The 19,236-nt window shown below is 44.7% G+C and overlaps 1 protein-coding gene across 5 annotated transcripts in view; it reads left to right on the top strand.

Moving 5' to 3' along the window:
- Positions 1-19,236, top strand: part of LOC130293781 (carnitine O-palmitoyltransferase 1, liver isoform-like) — a 70,751-nt gene that overhangs the window by 45,788 nt on the left and 5,727 nt on the right. For all 5 annotated transcript variants that reach the window (XM_056542870.1, XM_056542874.1, XM_056542873.1 and 2 more), the window contains exons 11-17: positions 1,835-2,023; positions 3,745-3,850; positions 6,143-6,259; positions 7,467-7,631; positions 9,649-9,783; positions 13,237-13,389; positions 13,636-13,749. In XM_056542870.1, the coding sequence (XP_056398845.1) occupies positions 1,835-2,023; positions 3,745-3,850; positions 6,143-6,259; positions 7,467-7,631; positions 9,649-9,783; positions 13,237-13,389; positions 13,636-13,749 (979 nt within the window). The remainder of the gene's footprint in view (positions 1-1,834; positions 2,024-3,744; positions 3,851-6,142; positions 6,260-7,466; positions 7,632-9,648; positions 9,784-13,236; positions 13,390-13,635; positions 13,750-19,236) is intronic.

The raw sequence follows: 19,236 nt of genomic DNA on the forward strand, positions 1-19,236 counted from the left end.
CCTTTTCACAGGTATATATAGAGGAACATGTTCCCATGTATATCTATCACTATGATTAAGGTTTTTTAATAAACCGAAATGCGTCGGCGTTTCATTTGGCTTTTATCTGCACGTTATATTTACGTTTTTTGCACTTTTTTTTAATGGACTGAAAAAAAACTGTTTTTATGGAAGCTGGAAATTCTACCTTTTCTCTTTCAGAACAGGAGCCCCAGGTTAGTGTTCTGAGTATAGGGAAATGAAATGAATTTGGCTCCCTCTTCCTCTTGGATTATGGAAAGCCTTTGTCCCCTGGCTGATCTTCCCTTTAAGTGGGTACTCCGGTGAAAAACTATTTTTTTCTATCAACTGGCTCCAGAAAGTTCAACAGATTTGTAAATGACTTCTATTAAAATATCTTAATCCTACCAGTACTTATCAGCTGCGGAAGTTGAGTTGTTCTTTTCTGTCTCACCACAGTGCTCTCTGCTGGCACCTCTGTCTGTCTCAGGAACTGTCCAGAGTAGAAGCAAATCCCCATAGGGAACCTCTCCTGCTGACAGAGGTGTCAGCAGAGAGCACTGTGGTCAGACAGAAAAGAACAACTCAACTTCAGCAGCTGATAAGTACTGGTAGGATTAAGAAGTAATTTACAAATCTGAATTAAAAAAAGGGGATGTGTAGCTCACTCAAGCCAACTGTCCTGAGGTTAACTGGATTGGTCTAAATCCTAAAAGACCTAAATGTGTACAAAATGCATATATAATGTGAATTATATATAAAAGGACAGTTTAGAATGGAAAAATAAGAAAAGAAAAAAGTACTTTTTTCTTTTCTTTTTGTATTTTTCCATTCTCCACTGTCCTTTGAGGACTGGTTTTATATATAATTCACATTATACAGTGGTCCCTCAAGTTACAATATTAATTGTTTCTGGGACGACCATTGTATGTTGAAACCATTGTATGTTGAGACCAGAACTCTATGGAAACCTGGTAATTGGTTCTAAAGGCCCAAAATGTCATCCAAAAATAGAAAAAAGTGAGAATTAAAGAAAAATAAGTAGATAACTAATACAGATAAACCAATCCGCACATATAAAAGTAGGAAAGATCTGCTGGGAGCTGTAATCACTGTCTATGTCAGTGTTTCCCAAGCAGAGAGCCTCCAGCTGTTGCAAAACTACAACTCCCAGCATGCCCGGACAGCCAAAGGCTGTCCGGGCATGCTGGGAGTTGTAGTTTTGCAACAGCTGGGGGCACCCTGCTTGGGAAACACTGGTCTATGTAGAGGACAGGAGCTTCTTCAGGGTTCTGTACAGAATACACAGTGTCCTAAAAAAGTAACATGGAGTTGCCCTCACCTGATGTCTAGAGGAGCAGGTAACCCTGGTAAAGAGGTAAAGAGTAACAGGTAAACAGGTAAAGAGTACAGAACATGTACTACCTCCCTGTACTGTAGGGGGCGCTACCAGACATCAGTCAGTGCATACACTTCAGTAATACAGGGGTTTTACCAGTGAAATGTCCATTCTGATTGATCGGTTCTTCCAGCTATTGATATGTTTTGCAGATCTGGACTGTCTGTAGCATTGTATGTGGAGTCTGGTTTCAACTTACAATGGTCCAGAAAAGACCATGTTGAAACTATGGTATGTTGAGGCCATTGTAAGTTGAGGGATCACTGTATATGCATTTTGTACTCATTTACAAATCTGTTTAACTTTCTGGAGCCAGTTGATATGAAAAAAAGTTTATCACCGGAGTACCCCTTTAAGAAAAATGATCATCTGTATTGCATATACGTTATTACTTTGTCACATTTTGATTTCATTTATTTTCATTCTCTCTACAAGGACTACGTGGTCCAGAGCTCGCCGGTCCTACTTCCGCAGTGGGAAGAACTTGCAGTCTCTGGATCTTGTGGAGAAGGCGGCTTTCTTTGTCACCTTAGATGACAGTGAGCAGGGACTACGCACGGACGACCCAGTAAACTCTTTGGATGCCTACGCCAAATCTTTACTACATGGGAAATGCTATGACAGGTGAGGAATAGGTTTATAGGATAAATCTCTTACTGCTCCTTAATTCCTGAGCTGACCTAAAATGTTTTATGTAGATACCTGTGCCTAGCGGATAAGATTTTGTGTGCTGTATGTGAATTAGTTTAGCATATATATATATATATATATATATATATATACACACACATACAGTGGTCCCTCAACATACGATGGTAATTCGTTCCAAATGAACGATCGTTAGTTGAAACCATCGTATGTTGAGGGATCCGTGCAATGTAAAGTATAGGACAGTGGTCTCCAACCTGCAGACCTCCAGATGTTGCAAAACTACAACTCCCAGTATGCCCGGACAACCAACGGCTGTCCGGGCATGCTGGGAGTTGTAGTTTTGCAACATCTGGAGGTCCGCAGGTTGAAAACCACTGGTATAGGAGGTTATACAGTACTCGCCTGTCCTCGGCGCTCACCGATGCCCTGGATGTCGCCCGGATGTCGCCGCGTCCCCGGACCGTCTCTGCTGCGTCTCTTCATCGCCGTCATCACGTCGCTGCGCGCACCGCTCCTATTGGATGACGGGACGGCGTGCGCGATGACGACGATGGAGAGCGCCGGTGATGCAGGGGATCCAGAAGAAGAAGCGCCGGAGCCCCCGAGGACAGGTGAGTGACACCCACCGGACCACACGGGGCACCTTAAACTGTTATCCGGCAGCAGCTGAAGCAGTCTGCGCTGCCGGATAGCCGTTTATGCGATGGCCCCGACATATAAAAGTATCATATGTTGATGAGAGGCCATCGCATGTTGAAATGATCGTATGTCGGGGCCATCGTAGCTCGGGGGGTCACTGTGTGTGTGTATATATATATATATATATATACAGTGGACCCTCAAGATACAATATTAATTGGTTCCAGGACGACCATTGTATGTTGAGACCAGAACTCTATGGAAACCTGGTAATTGGTTCTAAAGGCACCAAAATGTCATCCAAAAATAGGAAAAAGTGAGGATTAAAGAAAAATAAGTAGATAACTTATATAGATAAAGCAAGATCGTACATATAAAAGTAAGAAAGATCTGCTGGGAGCTGTAAATCACTGTCTATGTCAGTGTTTCCCAAGCAGGGAGCCTCCAGCGGTTGCAAAACTACAACTCCCAGCATGCTGGGAGTTGTAGTTTTGCAACAGCTGGGGGCACCCTGCTTGGGAAACACTGGTCTATGTAGAGGACAGGAGCTTCTTCAGGGTCCTGTACAGAACACGCAATGTCCTAAAAAAGTAACATGGATTCGCCCTCACCTGGTGTCCAAAGGAGGAGGTAACCCTGGTACAGGTAAAGAGTACAGAACATGTAATACCTCCCTGTACTGTAGGGGACGCTACCAGACACCAGTCAGTGCATGCACTTCAGTAATACAGGGTTTTACCAGTGAATGTCCATTCTGATTGGTCGGTTCTTCCAGCCATTGACATGTTTCACAGATCTGGACTGTCTGTAGCATTGTATGTTGAGTCTGGTTTCAACTTATGATGGTCCAGAAAATACCATTGTATGTTGAAACTATTGTATGTTGAGGCCATTGTAAGTTGAGGGATCACTGTGTGTGTGTGTATATATATATATATATATATATATATATATATATATATTTATATATATTTATATATATTTATTATTATTATTATGCTAGCATTCTCCCTGTAAGTGACTGACACACGATCTTGTTCTTCTGCCGCTGTTAGATGGTTCGATAAGTCTTTTTCATTTGTGATATTCCAAAATGGAAAAGTGGGCCTGAACGCTGAGCATTCGTGGGCAGATGCACCTATCATCGGACATATGTGGGAGGTAAGAAAAAGAAGAAACAATAAAACCCTGACATCAAGTCTATTAAGACACAACGTAACAATAGCAACCAATCAAGTCGAGGCCCTGCACTTAATTTGCAGATAAATCATAGTTTTTCACCCTTTCTGTGCTTAGTGTAAAATCTAAAATTATTTTTTTTCCAGCAAAATCTGTATTTAGTGTGATATCCACAGCAGAAAAGGTCTAATGTGTTATAATTTACCATAGGAACATCAATTGAATTTTAAAAATGAATTTTAGTAAAGCGGTTCGTATTTAAAGGGGTACTCCACTGGAAAACTTTTTTTTGTTGTAAATCCACTGGTGCCAGAAAGTTAAACTGATTTGTAAATTACTTCTATTTAAAAATCTTAATCCTTCCAGTATCAACAGGAAGTTCTTTTCTTTTTGAATTTCCTTTCTTTCTGACTACAGTGCTCTCTGCTGACACCTCGGTCTATGTCAGGAACTGTCCAGAGCAGGAGAGGTTTGCTATGGGGATTTGCTCCTGCTCTGGACAGTTCCCTAAAATGGACAGAGGTGTCAGCAGAGAGCAGTGTGGTCAGGAAATTCAAAAAGAAAAGAACTGTGGAGCATACAGCAGCCTATAAGTACTGGAAGTGTTAAGATTTGGTACTGAACGGACGGGGAATGATGTGGATCCCAGTGGCAGTGTGAATGAGCCCTTACAGTTGTCATAAAACAACAAATATGTCAACAAAATGGGGCCATCTAGTGGCCAGATGATGAAAGAGCAACTTATTCCCAAGTAGCAGATGGACTGCAGAAATGTCCGGGCCTGTCCCATTCACCTGTATTTGGCTTGCAGAAATCTGCATCCATGCCATAGAAACAACACCATTTAGATTCACAAAATAAAATAAAACCTATAATGTAAAGCAGCAAGCTATCAAACCAGCTTAGGATTCTTCTTTTGGCATTGTACCTCATATGTTTTGTTTTATTTTTGTTAGCCATTAAAGGGGTACTCCGGTGGAAAACATTTTTATTTATTTATTTATTTATTTTTATGAACTGGTGCCAGAAAGTTAAACAGATTTTTAAATAACTTCTATTTATAAATCTTAATCCTTCCAGTACTTATCAGCTGCTGTATACTACAGAGGAAGTTCTTTTCTTTTTGAATTTTTCTGCTTGACCACAGTGCTTTCTGCTGGCACCTCTGCTCTGGACAGTTCCGGACATGGACAGAGGTGTCAGCAGAGAGCGCTGTGGTCAGACAGTGGAGTACCCCTTTAAATTACATCATATTTGCTAGACTGCTGTTTCATCTCTCTCTCTGAGAGCAATAAGCTTCAAGGGGTACTCTGGTGCTCCAGCGTTCTGAACATTTTGTCCAGAACGCTCTGAGCCGGAGGCTGTGATCGTTATGTGATGGTCATGCCCCCACGTGATGTCACACCACGCCCCTCCATTCATGTCCATGGGAGGGGGGAGGGTGTCAGCCAACACGCCCCCTTCTATAGACATGAATGGAGGGGGTGTGGTGTGACATCATGACCACTGCCACAGGAACCCAACGTTTGTTTAGAACGCCGGGTGATGCGGGAGATCTCAGGACCCCAGTGATCAGGACCTCTTAGCCCCTATAGGCAACTCCCTGGCAACGCGTCCTTACCACGTGACACCCGCGTTACTGCCTTAGCGACGCGTCCGTGGCAACCAATACTTTCGCTCCGTGCTCCGGATGCACAGTGCATCCTCTGGTGCGCGCAGCTTTCTTAACATCTGCTGTTACTTCTTTTTTGAACCAGTTACACACAACCTTACTACAATGCCAATCTAACTATATATATGTTTGTTTGCTGATTTTGTTCACCAATGTCTGTATTCCCCATTCCACTGGATACCTCTTTGGCCCCTCCCCCTTATTTTTGGCACCATTTCTAAATGTATTTAAACACTGTATGTTGTACTATGCAGTATCACTGATCTGAAGAAGGGGGCGCTGTCCTCCGAAACGCGTTATCCTGTTTGTACCTTTTGCTTTGCCAATAAATTGATCCGGCTTTGGTTGTCACCTCGTCCTCTTGCTTGATCATTTTGTATGGACACTGGTCTTCTCCTTCACTGGACTACAGCAGCGCCATCTCCAAAGGGTATTTTCTGCTTCCAATCTCCATCCTTATAGGGGATTAGATGTCTAGCAGCAGAGTACCCCTTTCAGTTCTAATATTCAGCAAGAAATGACGAATACTTCTGCTGTACTGTATGCTTATCTATAATCATTTCTAATTTTATCACTTTATTTCCATTTTCTTCCCCCCCAAGTCAACGTTGGCCACAGATTGCTTTAAGCTTGGGTACAACGATGAGGGTCACTGCAAGGGGCAAGCAGATGCCACATTGCCATTACCACAGAGATTACAATGGGAAATCTCCAATGAGGTGAGTCTGTTTTTTTTCATGGCTGCTGTGGACAACTTCTTCTTTATGTTTTGGTAAATCTCGGTTATATTTTAATTAAAAAAAATAATTAAAAAATAATAAAGTAATATGGAGCCGTAATCACCTGGTTTCCAAAAGAGTAGTACAGAACATGTAATACCTCTCTGTACTTTAGGGAGCGCTACCAGACAGGAATTCAGTGCATACACTTCAGTAATATAGGGGTGTTACCAGTGATTGTCCATTCTGATTGGTCAAATCTTCCAGCCATTGACACGTTTCACAGATCTGGACTGTCTGTATTGTATGTTGAGTCTGGTTTCAAGTTACAATGGTCCAGAAAAGACCCTTGTATGTTGAAACTATTGTATGTTGAGGCCATTGTAAGTTGAGGCATCACTGTATACAAGTTGATCCATTGCGTGTTTTTAACTAGGGTGCCTACAGCTGTTGCAAAACAACAACTCCCAACATGCCCGGAAAGCCAAAGGCTGTCCGGGCATGCTGGGAGTTGTAGTTTTGCAACAGCTGGAGGCACCCAAGTTGGGAAACACTGGTATACAATGATATTGCACAAGAAAGTGGTCTTCAAGGAAAATGATCTTCTTAAAGGGGTACAACGGTGGAAAACTTTTTGTTTTTTTTCTCTAAATCAACTGGTGCCAGAAAGTTAAACAGATTTGTAAATTGCTTCTATTAAAAAATCTTAATCCTTCCAGTACTTATTAGCTGCTGAATACTACAGAGGAAATGGTTTTCTTTTTGGAACACAGAGCTCTCTTCTGACATCACGAGCACAGTGCTCTCTGCTGACATCATGACCACAGTGCTCTCTGCTGACATCTCTGTCCATTTTAGGAACTGTCCAGAGCAGCAGATGTTTGCTATGGGGATTTTCTCCTACTCTGGACAGTTCCTAAAATGGACAGAGATTTCAGCAGAGAGCACTGTGCTCGTGATGTCAGCAGAGAGCACTGTGTTCCAAAAAGAAAATAATTTCCTCTGTAGTATTCAGCAGCTAATAAGTACTGGAAGGATTAAGAATTGTTAATAGAAGTAATTTACAAATCTGTTTAACTTTCTGGCACCAATTGATTAAAAAATTTTTTTTTTCCAGAGTACCCCTTTAAAGAAAGCATAAGAGGGTTTACTGTACATCTTTTTACCATCATCTTTAATTTTGAGTGTTATCCTTTTGTTTTTCCAGTGCCAAGAAGTCATTCACAGTTCACTAAAAGTAGCTCAAGCTTTAGCGGACGATGTCGATTTCCACGCTTTCCCCTTCAAAGACTTTGGGAAAGGGTTAATAAAGAAGTGCAAGACCAGCCCTGACGCTTTCATCCAGATTGCGTTGCAGTTGGCACACTACAGGGTGAGGCTTTAAGGCTTTTCATCATGCTGACATGTGGCTTTTTGTTGTAATTTTAATTTAGGATTTTCCGCATTCACCTTCACATATGTTGGGAGATTACATCCAGCCATTTCGGCTACAGTCCCAGCGCATCAGGGGGCGGCTGAACGCACTGATTTAGTTAGGAAAAGGTTAAAGGGGTTATCCAGGAACAGAAAATCAAAGCTATTTTCTTTCAAAAACCGCTCCCTGTCTGTCTCCAGGTTGGGTGTGGTTCTGCACCTCAGTTCCATTGAAGTGGATGGAGCCAAGTTGTAATACCACACACAACCTGGGGACAGACATGGAGCTGTTTTTGAAAGAAATTAGCTCTGTTTTTCTATTCTTGGATAACCCCTTTAAAGAGACAGAATTGCTGCAGATTGTACCTGCAAAGGTAAAATCCACAATAAAATACAGGAGCAGGCAAGTGAATAGGATTTTACAAATCCATCTATAAGCTGCAATGTCTTTTAACCCCTTATGGACATAGGACTTAAATGTACGTCCTGGTCCGCTGGTACTTCGCGCACCAGGACGTACATTTACATCCTATACAGTGGTCCCTCAACATAAGATGGTAATTCGTTCCAAACGACCCATCGTTTGTCGAATCCATCGTATGTTGAGGGATCCGTGCAATGTAAAGTATAGGAAGCTGTACTTACCTGTCCCCGGTCCGGGCCTCGCTTTCTGGTGACGTTATGACGTTGCTGCGCCAGCACGGCCTGCGTAGTGACGTAATAACGACGCCGGAAAGCAAGGCCCGGACCCTGGAGAAGATGCGCAAGACACCGGAGGATCGCGAAGTGGACCCGGAGCAGCGGGAATAGGTGAGCGAACCTGCCCGGGATGCTTAAACTGCTATCCGACAGCAGCTTACGCATTTTGCGCTGTCGGATAGCAGTTAATGCGATGGCCCCAACATATAAAAGCATCGTATGTCGATTTTATCATATGTCGGGGCCATCGTAGGTCGGGGGGTTACTGTTCATGGTGTGAGCACCGGAACGGTGCTCGCATCATGCACGGCAGGTCCCGGCTGCTATCAGCAGTGATGACGGTCATCAGCGATCGGGCTGATGTCCGCCATTAACCCCTCAGATGCCGTGATCAATACAGATCATATGTGGCGCTTTGAATTGATGATCGGATCGCCTGTGGCACTGCCGCGGGATCCAATCAACCAAGATGGCAGACGGAGGTCCCCTCACCTGCCTCCGCCAATCTCCCGGGGTTTTCTGCTCTGTTCTGACGTCAAGCAGACCATATCAGAAGATCGCCAATAATACTGATCAGTGCTATGCCTATGCAGAAAAAAAAGTTAAATAAAGGTTTTTAAAAAATGTGAAGGGTTTTGTTTTCATGCTGTAGACTTTATGGTAAAAATGACATATTTTCTTTATTCTGTGGGTCAATACCCATGATTAAATACTTTTCTATTATTGTACTGCTTTCACTAAATAAGTATGTTTAAAAGTGCCTTATTTTGACCACCTATTACTGTCTAATTTTTGCGTATACGAGGATGTATAAGGGCTCATTCTTTGCGCAGTTATCTGCAGGATTTTTGTACCACTTTTGCATATATTGGAGTATTGGATGGTATTTTATAAAAAAATTTTTGGAATGTGATGTGACCAAAACACAGCAATTTTTGACTTTTTTTACGTTTGTCATTTATCTTTTACACGCGGCAATACTAAACATGTTTATAAAACATTTTTAAGCTTTTTGGGGGTAAAATGGGAACGGGAGATTTACATTTTTTATTGGGGAGGGGCTTTTTCACATTTTTTTTTAACTTTTTTTTTTACACTTATGTCCTCATAGGGGACTATTTATAGCAATAATTTGATTGCTATTACTGTTCAGTGCTATGCACTTTTGGATTTTTTGTTTGGATTTTGTAGTTATTACAGGATGATGTGTGAAGTTGCTCCAGGATTTTGCATTTAGTGTGGTTCACATATACAACATTCTCTTTGTTTCTTTTAAGGATAAAGGGAAATTCTGTCTAACATATGAAGCTTCCATGACAAGACTTTTCCGAGAAGGAAGAACAGAAACTGTGCGCTCATGTACTGAAGAGTCCTCACAATTTGTCAAGGCCATGATGGATCCTTCTAAAACAGTGAGCATATAAATAAGGCCGAATTCACACAATTCTAAAGCTTCCAGCACATACACCAAACTTACCCATAGGCCCCCATTTACCCAACAGAAGCCAAAAGAGTATCACTTTGACCTCTGCCGAGCTAAGGCTAGGTCTGATCATCTCTTTTTGTTTTTGGTTTGTTGCTTGTTTTTTTTTGTTTTTTTTTTGAGCTGAATGGACCCTGAAACGGTTTGGATGCAAACGGCTACTGCCGGGTCCAGACGGCCCCCATTCACTTGCATGAGGTTCGTTAATAACTCGGTAATTTTACATTAATTTTAGGTAATTTTAGCGTAGAAAAAAAAATAGAGCTTCACATACATCAGTGCCTTTTGTTTTGCTATATAGAGTAGTGTAGTCTTTTGCGCTATTAAATACAAAGGCACCCTTCACAGAAACTGTTTACAGTGTGGTATGCATTTTTTTTTGTTAATGTTTTTTTTAACATGAAGACCTATGGTTGTTCTTCTACACTGTGGCATATCAAAGGCACCAGAGCTATGCCTTAAAGGGAACCTTTTATCAGATTTGCCACATGCTATATACATTTTCTTCCTCACCATCCCCTAGAGATGTTCCTGCTGGCATGGATGGAAGGATATACAGTTTGAAGGTGTCCTCTGCCAGCCCCGTATGTAGTCCCCTTGGCTACACTCACCTAGACCCGCTGTAATCACGCCTCCTCAGAGTGATTGACAGCCCGATCCACCACTTTGATCCCTAGGCAGCTCCGCACCTAGGAGACTACTTCCAAGGCTGGAGGGGGACACTTTTAAATTGTATATCCTCAGCATCCTCCGCATTGCCCCTTGTGGGCAGAAAGTCTCCTGGGGAGGATGAGTAAGAACATTTTACCATAAATGCATTGTTGCGCATTATAAATAGTAAAATCTGATAAGTTCCCTTTTAAGCATAAATGCAATCTGGTGGCAGGATACCTGTTTTTATTTCCCGGCAAATTCTTCAAATATCCTGCTGCCAGAGCGTGAATGTAGTTCCGCTTTAAGAAATGGCTATTGCATCATATTCTTTGTAAAGATAAATATGATGTTATGGAGCAGGAACACATTTACACTCAGCTCACTTTAGGTCTACATTCCCCTTGCCTTTAGAATAGTTTGTTGTGGCATGGTTTTATCAATGTGCTGGAAACATTCCATAGAGATTCTGGTCTATTTACACATAAACTGGTGATTCTGCAGAGTACACCAATTCATTGCTATATTCATGGATACTTGTAGTTAACAAGAACTTTTTATATAATGTAGATATTACCTCAGTGTACAGAGCCCTGCTTGTCCTCAGTGCACAGAGCCCTGCTTGTCCTCAGTGTACAGAGCCCTGCTTGTCCTCAGTGTACAGAGCCCTGCTTGTCCTCAGTGCACAGAGCCCTGCTTGTCCTCAGTGCACAGAGCCCTGCTTGTCCTCAGTGTACAGAGCCCTGCTTGTCCTCAGTGTACAGAGCCCTGCTTGTCCTCAGTGTGCAAAGCCCTGCTTGTCCTCAGTGTACAGAGCCCTGCTTGTCCTCGGTGTACAGAGCCCTGCATGTCCTCAGTGCACAGAGCCCTGCATGTCCTCAGTGTACAGAGCCCTGCTTGTCCTCAGTGTACAGAGCCCTTCTTGTCCCCAGTGCACAGAGCCCTGCTTGTCCCCAGTGCACAGAGCCCTGCTTGTCCCCAGTGTACAGAGCCCTGCTTGTCCCCAGTGTACAGAGCCCTGCTTGTCCTCAGTGTACAGAGCCCTGCTTGTCCTCAGTGTACAGAGCCCTGCTTGTCCTCAGTGTACAGAGCCCTGCTTGTCCTCAGTGCACAGAGCCCTGCTTGTTCTCAGTGTACAGAGCCCTGCTTGTCCTCAGTGTACAGAGCCCTGCTTGTCCTCAGTGCACAGAGCCCTGCTTGTCCTCAGTGCACAGAGCCCTGCTTGTCCTCAGTGTACAGAGCCCTGCTTGTCCTCAGTGTACAGAGCCCTGCTTGTCCTCAGTGTGCAAAGCCCTGCTTGTCCTCAGTGTACAGAGCCCTGCTTGTCCTCGGTGTACAGAGCCCTGCATGTCCTCAGTGCACAGAGCCCTGCATGTCCTCAGTGTACAGAGCCCTGCTTGTCCTCAGTGTACAGAGCCCGTCTTGTCCCCAGTGCACAGAGCCCTGCTTGTCCCCAGTGCACAGAGCCCTGCTTGTCCCCAGTGTACAGAGCCCTGCTTGTCCCCAGTGTACAGAGCCCTGCTTGTCCTCAGTGTACAGAGCCCTGCTTGTCCTCAGTGTACAGAGCCCTGCTTGTCCTCGGTGTACAGAGCCCTGCATGTCCTCAGTGCACAGAGCCCTGCATGTCCTCAGTGTGCAGAGCCCTGCTTGTCCTCAGTGTGCAAAGCCCTGCTTGTCCTCGGTGTACAGAGCCCTGCTTGTCCTCAGTGTGCAAAGCCCTGCTTGTCCTCGGTGTACAGAGCCCTGCTTGTCCTCGGTGTACAGAGCCCTGCTTGTCCTCGGTGTACAGAGCCCTGCTTGTCCTCGGTGTACAGAGCCCTGCTTGTCCTCGGTGTACAGAGCCCTGCTTGTCCTCGGTGTACAGAGCCCTGCTTGTCCTCGGTGTACAGAGCCCTGCATGTCCTCGGTGTACAGAGCCCTGCATGTCCTCGGTGTGCAGAGCCCTGCATGTCCTCAGTGCGCAGAGCCCTGCATGTCCTCAGTGCGCAGAGCCCTTCTTGTCCTCAGTGTACAGAGCCCTTCTTGTCCTCAGTGCACAGAGCCCTGCTTGTCCCCAGTGCACAGAGCCCTGCTTGTCCTCAGTGTACAGAGCCCTGCTTGTCCTCAGTGTACAGAGCCCGCTTGTCCTCAGTGCACGGAGCCCTGCTTGTCTTCAGTGCACGGAGCCCTGCTTGTCCTCAGTGCACAGAGCCCCGCTTGTCCTCAGTGTACAGAGCCCCGCTTGTCCTCAGTGCACAGAGCCCTGCTTGTCCTCAGTGTACAGAACCCTGCTTGTCCTCAGTGTACAGAGCCCTGTCTACATTATATAAATACATTTTGTTCACGACAGGTACACTGATGGATATACAGTGTGTTATTTGGCTGGAGTGAGCCATTATACAATGTATAGACTGTGACCTAAAATGGAGGGGGGGGGGGGAATGGATATTGTCTGCAACTAACTTCATGAGCTGTTTATAAATCGATCTGTGTTAGATTCACTTCAATCACATGGCACTTCCATCTTAATATTGACCAAGCAAAGGTGCAAAACATGCTCAATGGTTAGATTGGAAGATTTTTCGAAAATCTTAAATAAGTATGACATATTAATTTTCCTTGTGCTGCCATGTTGTCATCACCAGGGGGCAGTGCTTGTATGACACAAGTTCAACAGTTTTTATTTATTTTTTACTGCTATTGATTTTGTAGCCGGATTTTGTTATTAACTCTACACCTCTCCTGCTGACAGAATGAAGAGAGACTGAAACTGTTCAGATCAGCTGCAGAAAAGCACCAGTTACTCTACAGAAATGCAATGACCGGGGCTGGGATCGATCGCCATCTCTTCTGTCTCTATGTCGTCTCTAAATATCTTGCCGTGGACTCCCCTTTCTTGAAAGAGGTATATTTTTAATCCTGAAATGTTCAAGTCTGCCACTGACTAACCCACTTACCTAGTTTAGAGCCCAATAAGTAATCCAGTGTTTCCAAAACAGGGTGCCTCCAGCTGTTGCAAAACTACAACTCCCTGCATGCCCGGACAGCCTTTGGCTGTCCGGGTATGCTGGGAGTTGTAGTTTTGCAACAGCTGGAGGCACCCTGGTTCGGATACATTGAAGTAATTTGTCATGTCATTGACTTTTCCTAGGTTCTCTCTGAGCCTTGGCGCCTCTCCACCAGCCAGACTCCTATTCAGCAAGTGGAGCTATTCGACTTAGTCAACCATCCAGAATACGTCTCATGTGGCGGTGGCTTTGGACCTGTAAGTAAAATTATATTATACACTGCGGATTAGGCTGGGTTCACACCACGTTTTCAGCCATACGGGGACACATACGGCTGGGGGGGAGCTAAAACCAGGCGCTCCCGTATCCCTGCCGTATGCCGCCCGTATGTAATTCATTTCAATGAGCCGACCAGAGTGAAACGCTAACTCCGGTCGGCTCATTTTTGCCCCATATGCGGTTTTCCCACCGCACCTAAAACCGTGGTGGACAAGGTGACATGGAGGGTGAAGCAGCACAAGTGATGCATAAAGAAGGGGTGACCACGGGGACACAGGACAGTATACATGATAGGAGCTTTGGGCAGCGTTGGAGGATATGCAGTCACAGAAGGTAACAATGAATACACAGCCGTCCATCTCCCCTGTGTGTCACAGTATATAGAACAGTGCATATACAGCAGAAAAAGGTAGGACTGCTTGTCCCCGTTCCCTTTGTTTAATATTGCTAATAGTCTTTACTAGAAGTCTGAATATGCCTCCTATAGCAATGGCTTTAGGCAATCAAGGGGTCTGTTGGCACTTTTACACTCGTTACACCCGGCAACAACAAGTGACACATATATATTCCTGCTAACCAGCTGTAACACCTTACTTCTACCTGGTGTTAACCCCCTTAAGGACCCAGCCCAAATATACCTTAAGGACCCGGCCATTTTTTGAACATCTGACCACTGTCACTTTAAACATTAATAACTCTGGGATGCTTTTACCTTTCATTCTGATTCCGAGATTGTTTTTTCGTGACATATTCTACTTTATGTTAGTGGTAAAATTTTGTCGATACTTGCATCATTTCTTGGTGAAAAATTCCAAAATTTGATGAAAAAAATGAAAATTTTACATTTTTTTTTAACTTTAAAGCTCTCTGCTTGTAAGGAAAATGGATATTCCAAATAAATTATACATTGATTCACATATACAATATGTCTACTTTATGTTTGCATCATAAAATTGACGTGTTTTTACTTTTGGAAGACATCAGAGGGCTTCAAAGTTCAGCAGCAATTTTCCAATTTTTCACAAAATTTTCAAAATCGGAATTTTTCAGGGACCAGTTCAGTTTTGAAGTGGATTTGAAGGGCCTTCATATTAGAAATACCCCACAAATGACCCCATTATAAAAACTGCACCCCTCAAAGTATTCAAAATGACATTCAGTAAGTGTGTTAACCCTTTAGGTGTTTCACAGGAATAGCAGCAAAGTGAAGGAGAAAATTCAAAATCTTCATTTTTTACACTCGCATGTTCTTGTAGACCCAGTTTTTGAATTTTTACAAGGGGTAATAGATGAAAAATCCCCCCAAAATGTGTAACCCAATTTCTCTCGAGTAAGGAAATACCTCATATGTGTATGTCAAGTGTTCGGCGGGTGCACTAGAGGGCTCAGAAGGGAAGGAGCGACAATAGGATTTTGGAGAGGGAATTTTGCTGAAATGGTTTTTGGGGGGCATGTCACATTTAGGAAGCCCCTATGGTGCCAGAACAGCAGAAAACCCCAACATGGCATACCATTTTGGAAACTAGACCCCTCAAGGCACGTAACAAGGGGTCCAGTGAGCCTTAACACCCCACAGGTGTTTGACGACTTTTCGTTAAAGTCGGATGTGTAAATGAAAAAAAAATTTTTTTCACTAAAGTGCAGTTTTTCCCCCAAATTTACCATTTTTACAAAGGGTAATGGGAGAAAATGCCCCCCCAAATTTGTAACCCCATCTCTTCTGAGTATGGAAATACCCCATGTTAGGATGTAAAATGCTTTGCGGGCAAACTACAATGCTCAGAAGAGAAGGAGTCACATTTGGCTTTTTGAAAGCAACTTTTGCTGAAATGTTTTTTTGGGGGCATGTCGCATTTAGGAAGCCCCTGTGGTGCCAGAACAGCAAAAAATACCCACATGGCATACTATTTTGGAAACTACACCCCTCAAGGAACGTAACAAGGGGTCCGCTGAGCCTTAACACCCCACAGGTTTTTGACGACTTTTCGTTAAAGTTGGATGTGTAAATGAAAATTTTTTTTTTTTTACTAAAATGCAGTTTTTCCCCAAAATTTTACATTTTTACAAGGGGTAATAGGAGAAAATGACCCCCAAAATGTGTAACCCCATTTCTTCTGAGTATGGAAATACCCCATGTTAGGACGTAAAATGCTCTGCTGGCGAACTACAAGCTCAGAAGAGGAGGAGCGCCATTGAGCTTTTGGAAAGAGAATTAGTTTGGAATGGTAGTCAGGGGCCATGTGCGTTTACAAAGCCCCCCGTGGTGCCAGAACAGTGGAACCCCCCACATGTGACCCCATTTTGGAAACTACACCCCTCACAGAATTTAATAAGGGGTGCAGTGAGTATTTACACCCCACAGAACTTTGGAACAGTGGGCTGTGCAAATGAAAAAGTTCTCAATGTACCCCTTATTACATTACGTGAGGGGTGTAGTTTCCAAAATGGGGTCACATGTGTCGGGGGTCCATTGTTCTGGCACTATGGGGGCTTTGTAAACACATGTGGCCTTCAATTCCGGACAAATTTTCTCTACAAAATCCCAATGGCGCTCCTTCTCTTCTGAGCATTGTAGTTCGCCCGCAGAGCACTTTAAATTTACATATGGGGTATGTTCTTACTCAGAAGAGATGGGTTTACAAATTTGGGGGGGCTTTTTTCCTATTTCAGGATGTGAAAATGAAAAATTTAGGGTAACACCAGCATTTTAGTGAAAAAATATAATTTTTTTCATTTTCCCATCCAACTTTAATGAAAATTCGTCAAACACCTGTGGGGTGTTCAGGCTCACTATACCCCTTGTCACGTTCGGTGAGGGGTGTAGTTTCCAAAATGGGGTCACATGTGGGTATTTTTTTTTTTTTGCGTTTGTCAGAACCGCTGTAAAATCAGCCACCCCTGTGCAAATCACCAATTTAGGCCTCAAATGTACATGGTGCACTCTCACTCCTGAGCCTTGTTGTGTGCCCGCAGAGCATTTTACGCCCACATCTGGGGTATTTCTGTACTCAGGAGAAATTGCGTTACAAATTTTGGGGGTCTTTTTTTCCTTTTACCGCTTGTGGAAATAAAAAGTATGGGGCAACACCAGCATGTTAGTGTAAAAAAATAAAAAAAATTTACACTTACAGGCTGGTGTAGCCCCCAACTTTTCCTTTTCACAAGCGGTAAAAGGAGAAAAAGCCCCCCAAAATGTGTAGTGCAATTTCTCCCGAGTACGGAAATACCCCATATGTGACCCTAAACTGTTGCCTTGAAATACGACAGGGCTCCGAAGTAAGAGAGCACCATGCGCATTTGAGGACTAAATTAGGGATTGCATAGGGGTGGACATAGGGGTATTCTACGCCAGTGATTCCCAAACAGGGTGCCTCCAGCTGTTGCTAAACTCCCAGCATGCCTGGACAGTCAGTGGCTGTCCAGAAATGCTGGGAGTTGTTGTTTTGCAACAGCTGGAGGCTCCGTTTTGGAAACCCTGCCGTACAAGACGTTTTAAATTGTTTATTGGGGGGGGGGGGGGGGGGCAGTGTAAGGGGTGTATATGTAGTGTTTTACCCTTTATTAGGTGTTAGTGTAGTGTAGTGTTTTTAGGGTACATTCACACTGGCAGGTTACGGTGAATTTCCCGCTAGGAGTTTGCACTGCGGCAAAGAATTTGCCGCAGCCCAAACTTGAAGCAGGAAATTTACTGTAAACCCGCCTATGTGAATGTACCCTGTACGTTCACAAGGGGGGGCAAACCTCCAGCTGTTTCAAAACTACAACTCCCAGCATGTACTGACAGACCGTGCATGCTGGGAGTTGTAGTTTTGCAACAGCTGGAGGCACACTGGTTGGAAAACCTTCAGTTAGGTTCTGTTACCTAACTCAATATTTTCCAACCAGTGTGCCTCCAGCTGTTGCAAAACTACAACTCCCAGCATGTACTAATCACCGAAGGGCATGCTGGGAGATGTAGTTATGCAATAGCTGGAGGTACCCAACTACAACTCCCAGCATGCCGAGACAGCTGTTTGCTTTCTGGGCATGCTGGGAATTGCAGTTTTGCAACATCTGGAGAGCTACAGTTTTTAGACCACAGCACAGTGATCTCCAAACTGTGGACCTCCAGATGTTGCAAAACTACAACTCCCAGCATGTCCAGACAACAAACAGCTATGTGGGCATGCTAGGAGTTGTAGTTTTGCAACATCTGGAGGGATATAGTTTAGAGACCACTGTATAATGGTCTCAAACTGTATCCCTCCAGCTGTTGCAAAACTACATATTCCAGCATGCCCAAACAGCTGTCTGGGCATGCTGGGAGTTGTAGTTTTGCAACATCTGGAGGGCTACAGTTAGAGACCACGGTCTCAGACTGTAGCCCTCCAGATCTACTTACCGGCTTCCGTAGGATCCCGGCAGCCGTCCTCTTCAGACTCACGTGACGCCGCCCGTTGATCAACGTCGCCGCAGCCTCCGGACGGGTAAGTGGACGTCGGCGCCCGGTCCCCTTCGGTTCCCCGTTCTGCCCCGCCTATTGTGGGAGGGCAGGACGGGGAAAACGAAAGTTAACCCCCCCGCCCCCGGTCTGCTATTGGTCGTCGCCTCTGACGATCAATAGCAGACCAATAGCAGGGATAGGAGGGGTGGCAACCCTGCCACCTCACTCCTATGCCTACAGGGGGATCGTGGGTGTCTTAGACAACCGCGATCCCCCTTCTATTCCGGGTCACCGGGTCACAATAGACCCGTATGACCCGGAATCGGCGCAAATCGCAAGTGTGAATTCACTTGCGATTTGCGCCGATCGCCGACGTGGGGGGGGGGGGGGGGGGTCTGATGACCCCCCTGGGCATTTGCACGGGGTGCCTGCTGATTGATATCAGCAGTCACCCCGGCCCGGTCCCCGCCCGGCGCGCGGCGGGGACCGAAATTCCCACGGGCGTATGGATACGCCCTGGGTCCTTAAGTACCAGGACGTCAAGGCGTATCCATACGCCCTAGGTCCTTAAGTGGTTAAAGGGAATCGGTCTTCATTGTCACCTGCGTTAACCTGTTGGTTCATGCCGATATTGCGGGTGACAATGATGATAATACTTACCTACCACTTACCTACCCCTGAGGCTTGGTGCGTGTGTGGAGCTTCAGGAACACACTGACGTCACCGCTGATGCTTCCCCAAGCCTGCTCACAGCCAGGCCCAGCGAAGAAGCAGCAGCAGTGACGTCAGTGTGCTTCTGAAGCTTCGCCAAAGCACCAAGCCTGCCGGATGAACGAGGAGGAGAACCGTCATGCGGGAAAACAGATTGGGGGTTGGTAAGTATTAATATCAGTGTCACCTGCACCACCAGCCTATAACAGGTTAGTGCGGGTGAAACTGATGACAGTTTCCCTTTAAAGCTGGCCATACAACTACAGAAAGGGGTTCCTCCGGACCCCCTGATACATGTGCACATTTTGGGTTGGCCGCGTCTGCGTGTGTT

The sequence above is a fragment of the Hyla sarda genome, chromosome 10 (genome assembly GCF_029499605.1).
Source record: "Hyla sarda isolate aHylSar1 chromosome 10, aHylSar1.hap1, whole genome shotgun sequence".
In the NCBI taxonomy this organism is placed as follows: Eukaryota; Metazoa; Chordata; class Amphibia; order Anura; family Hylidae; genus Hyla; species Hyla sarda.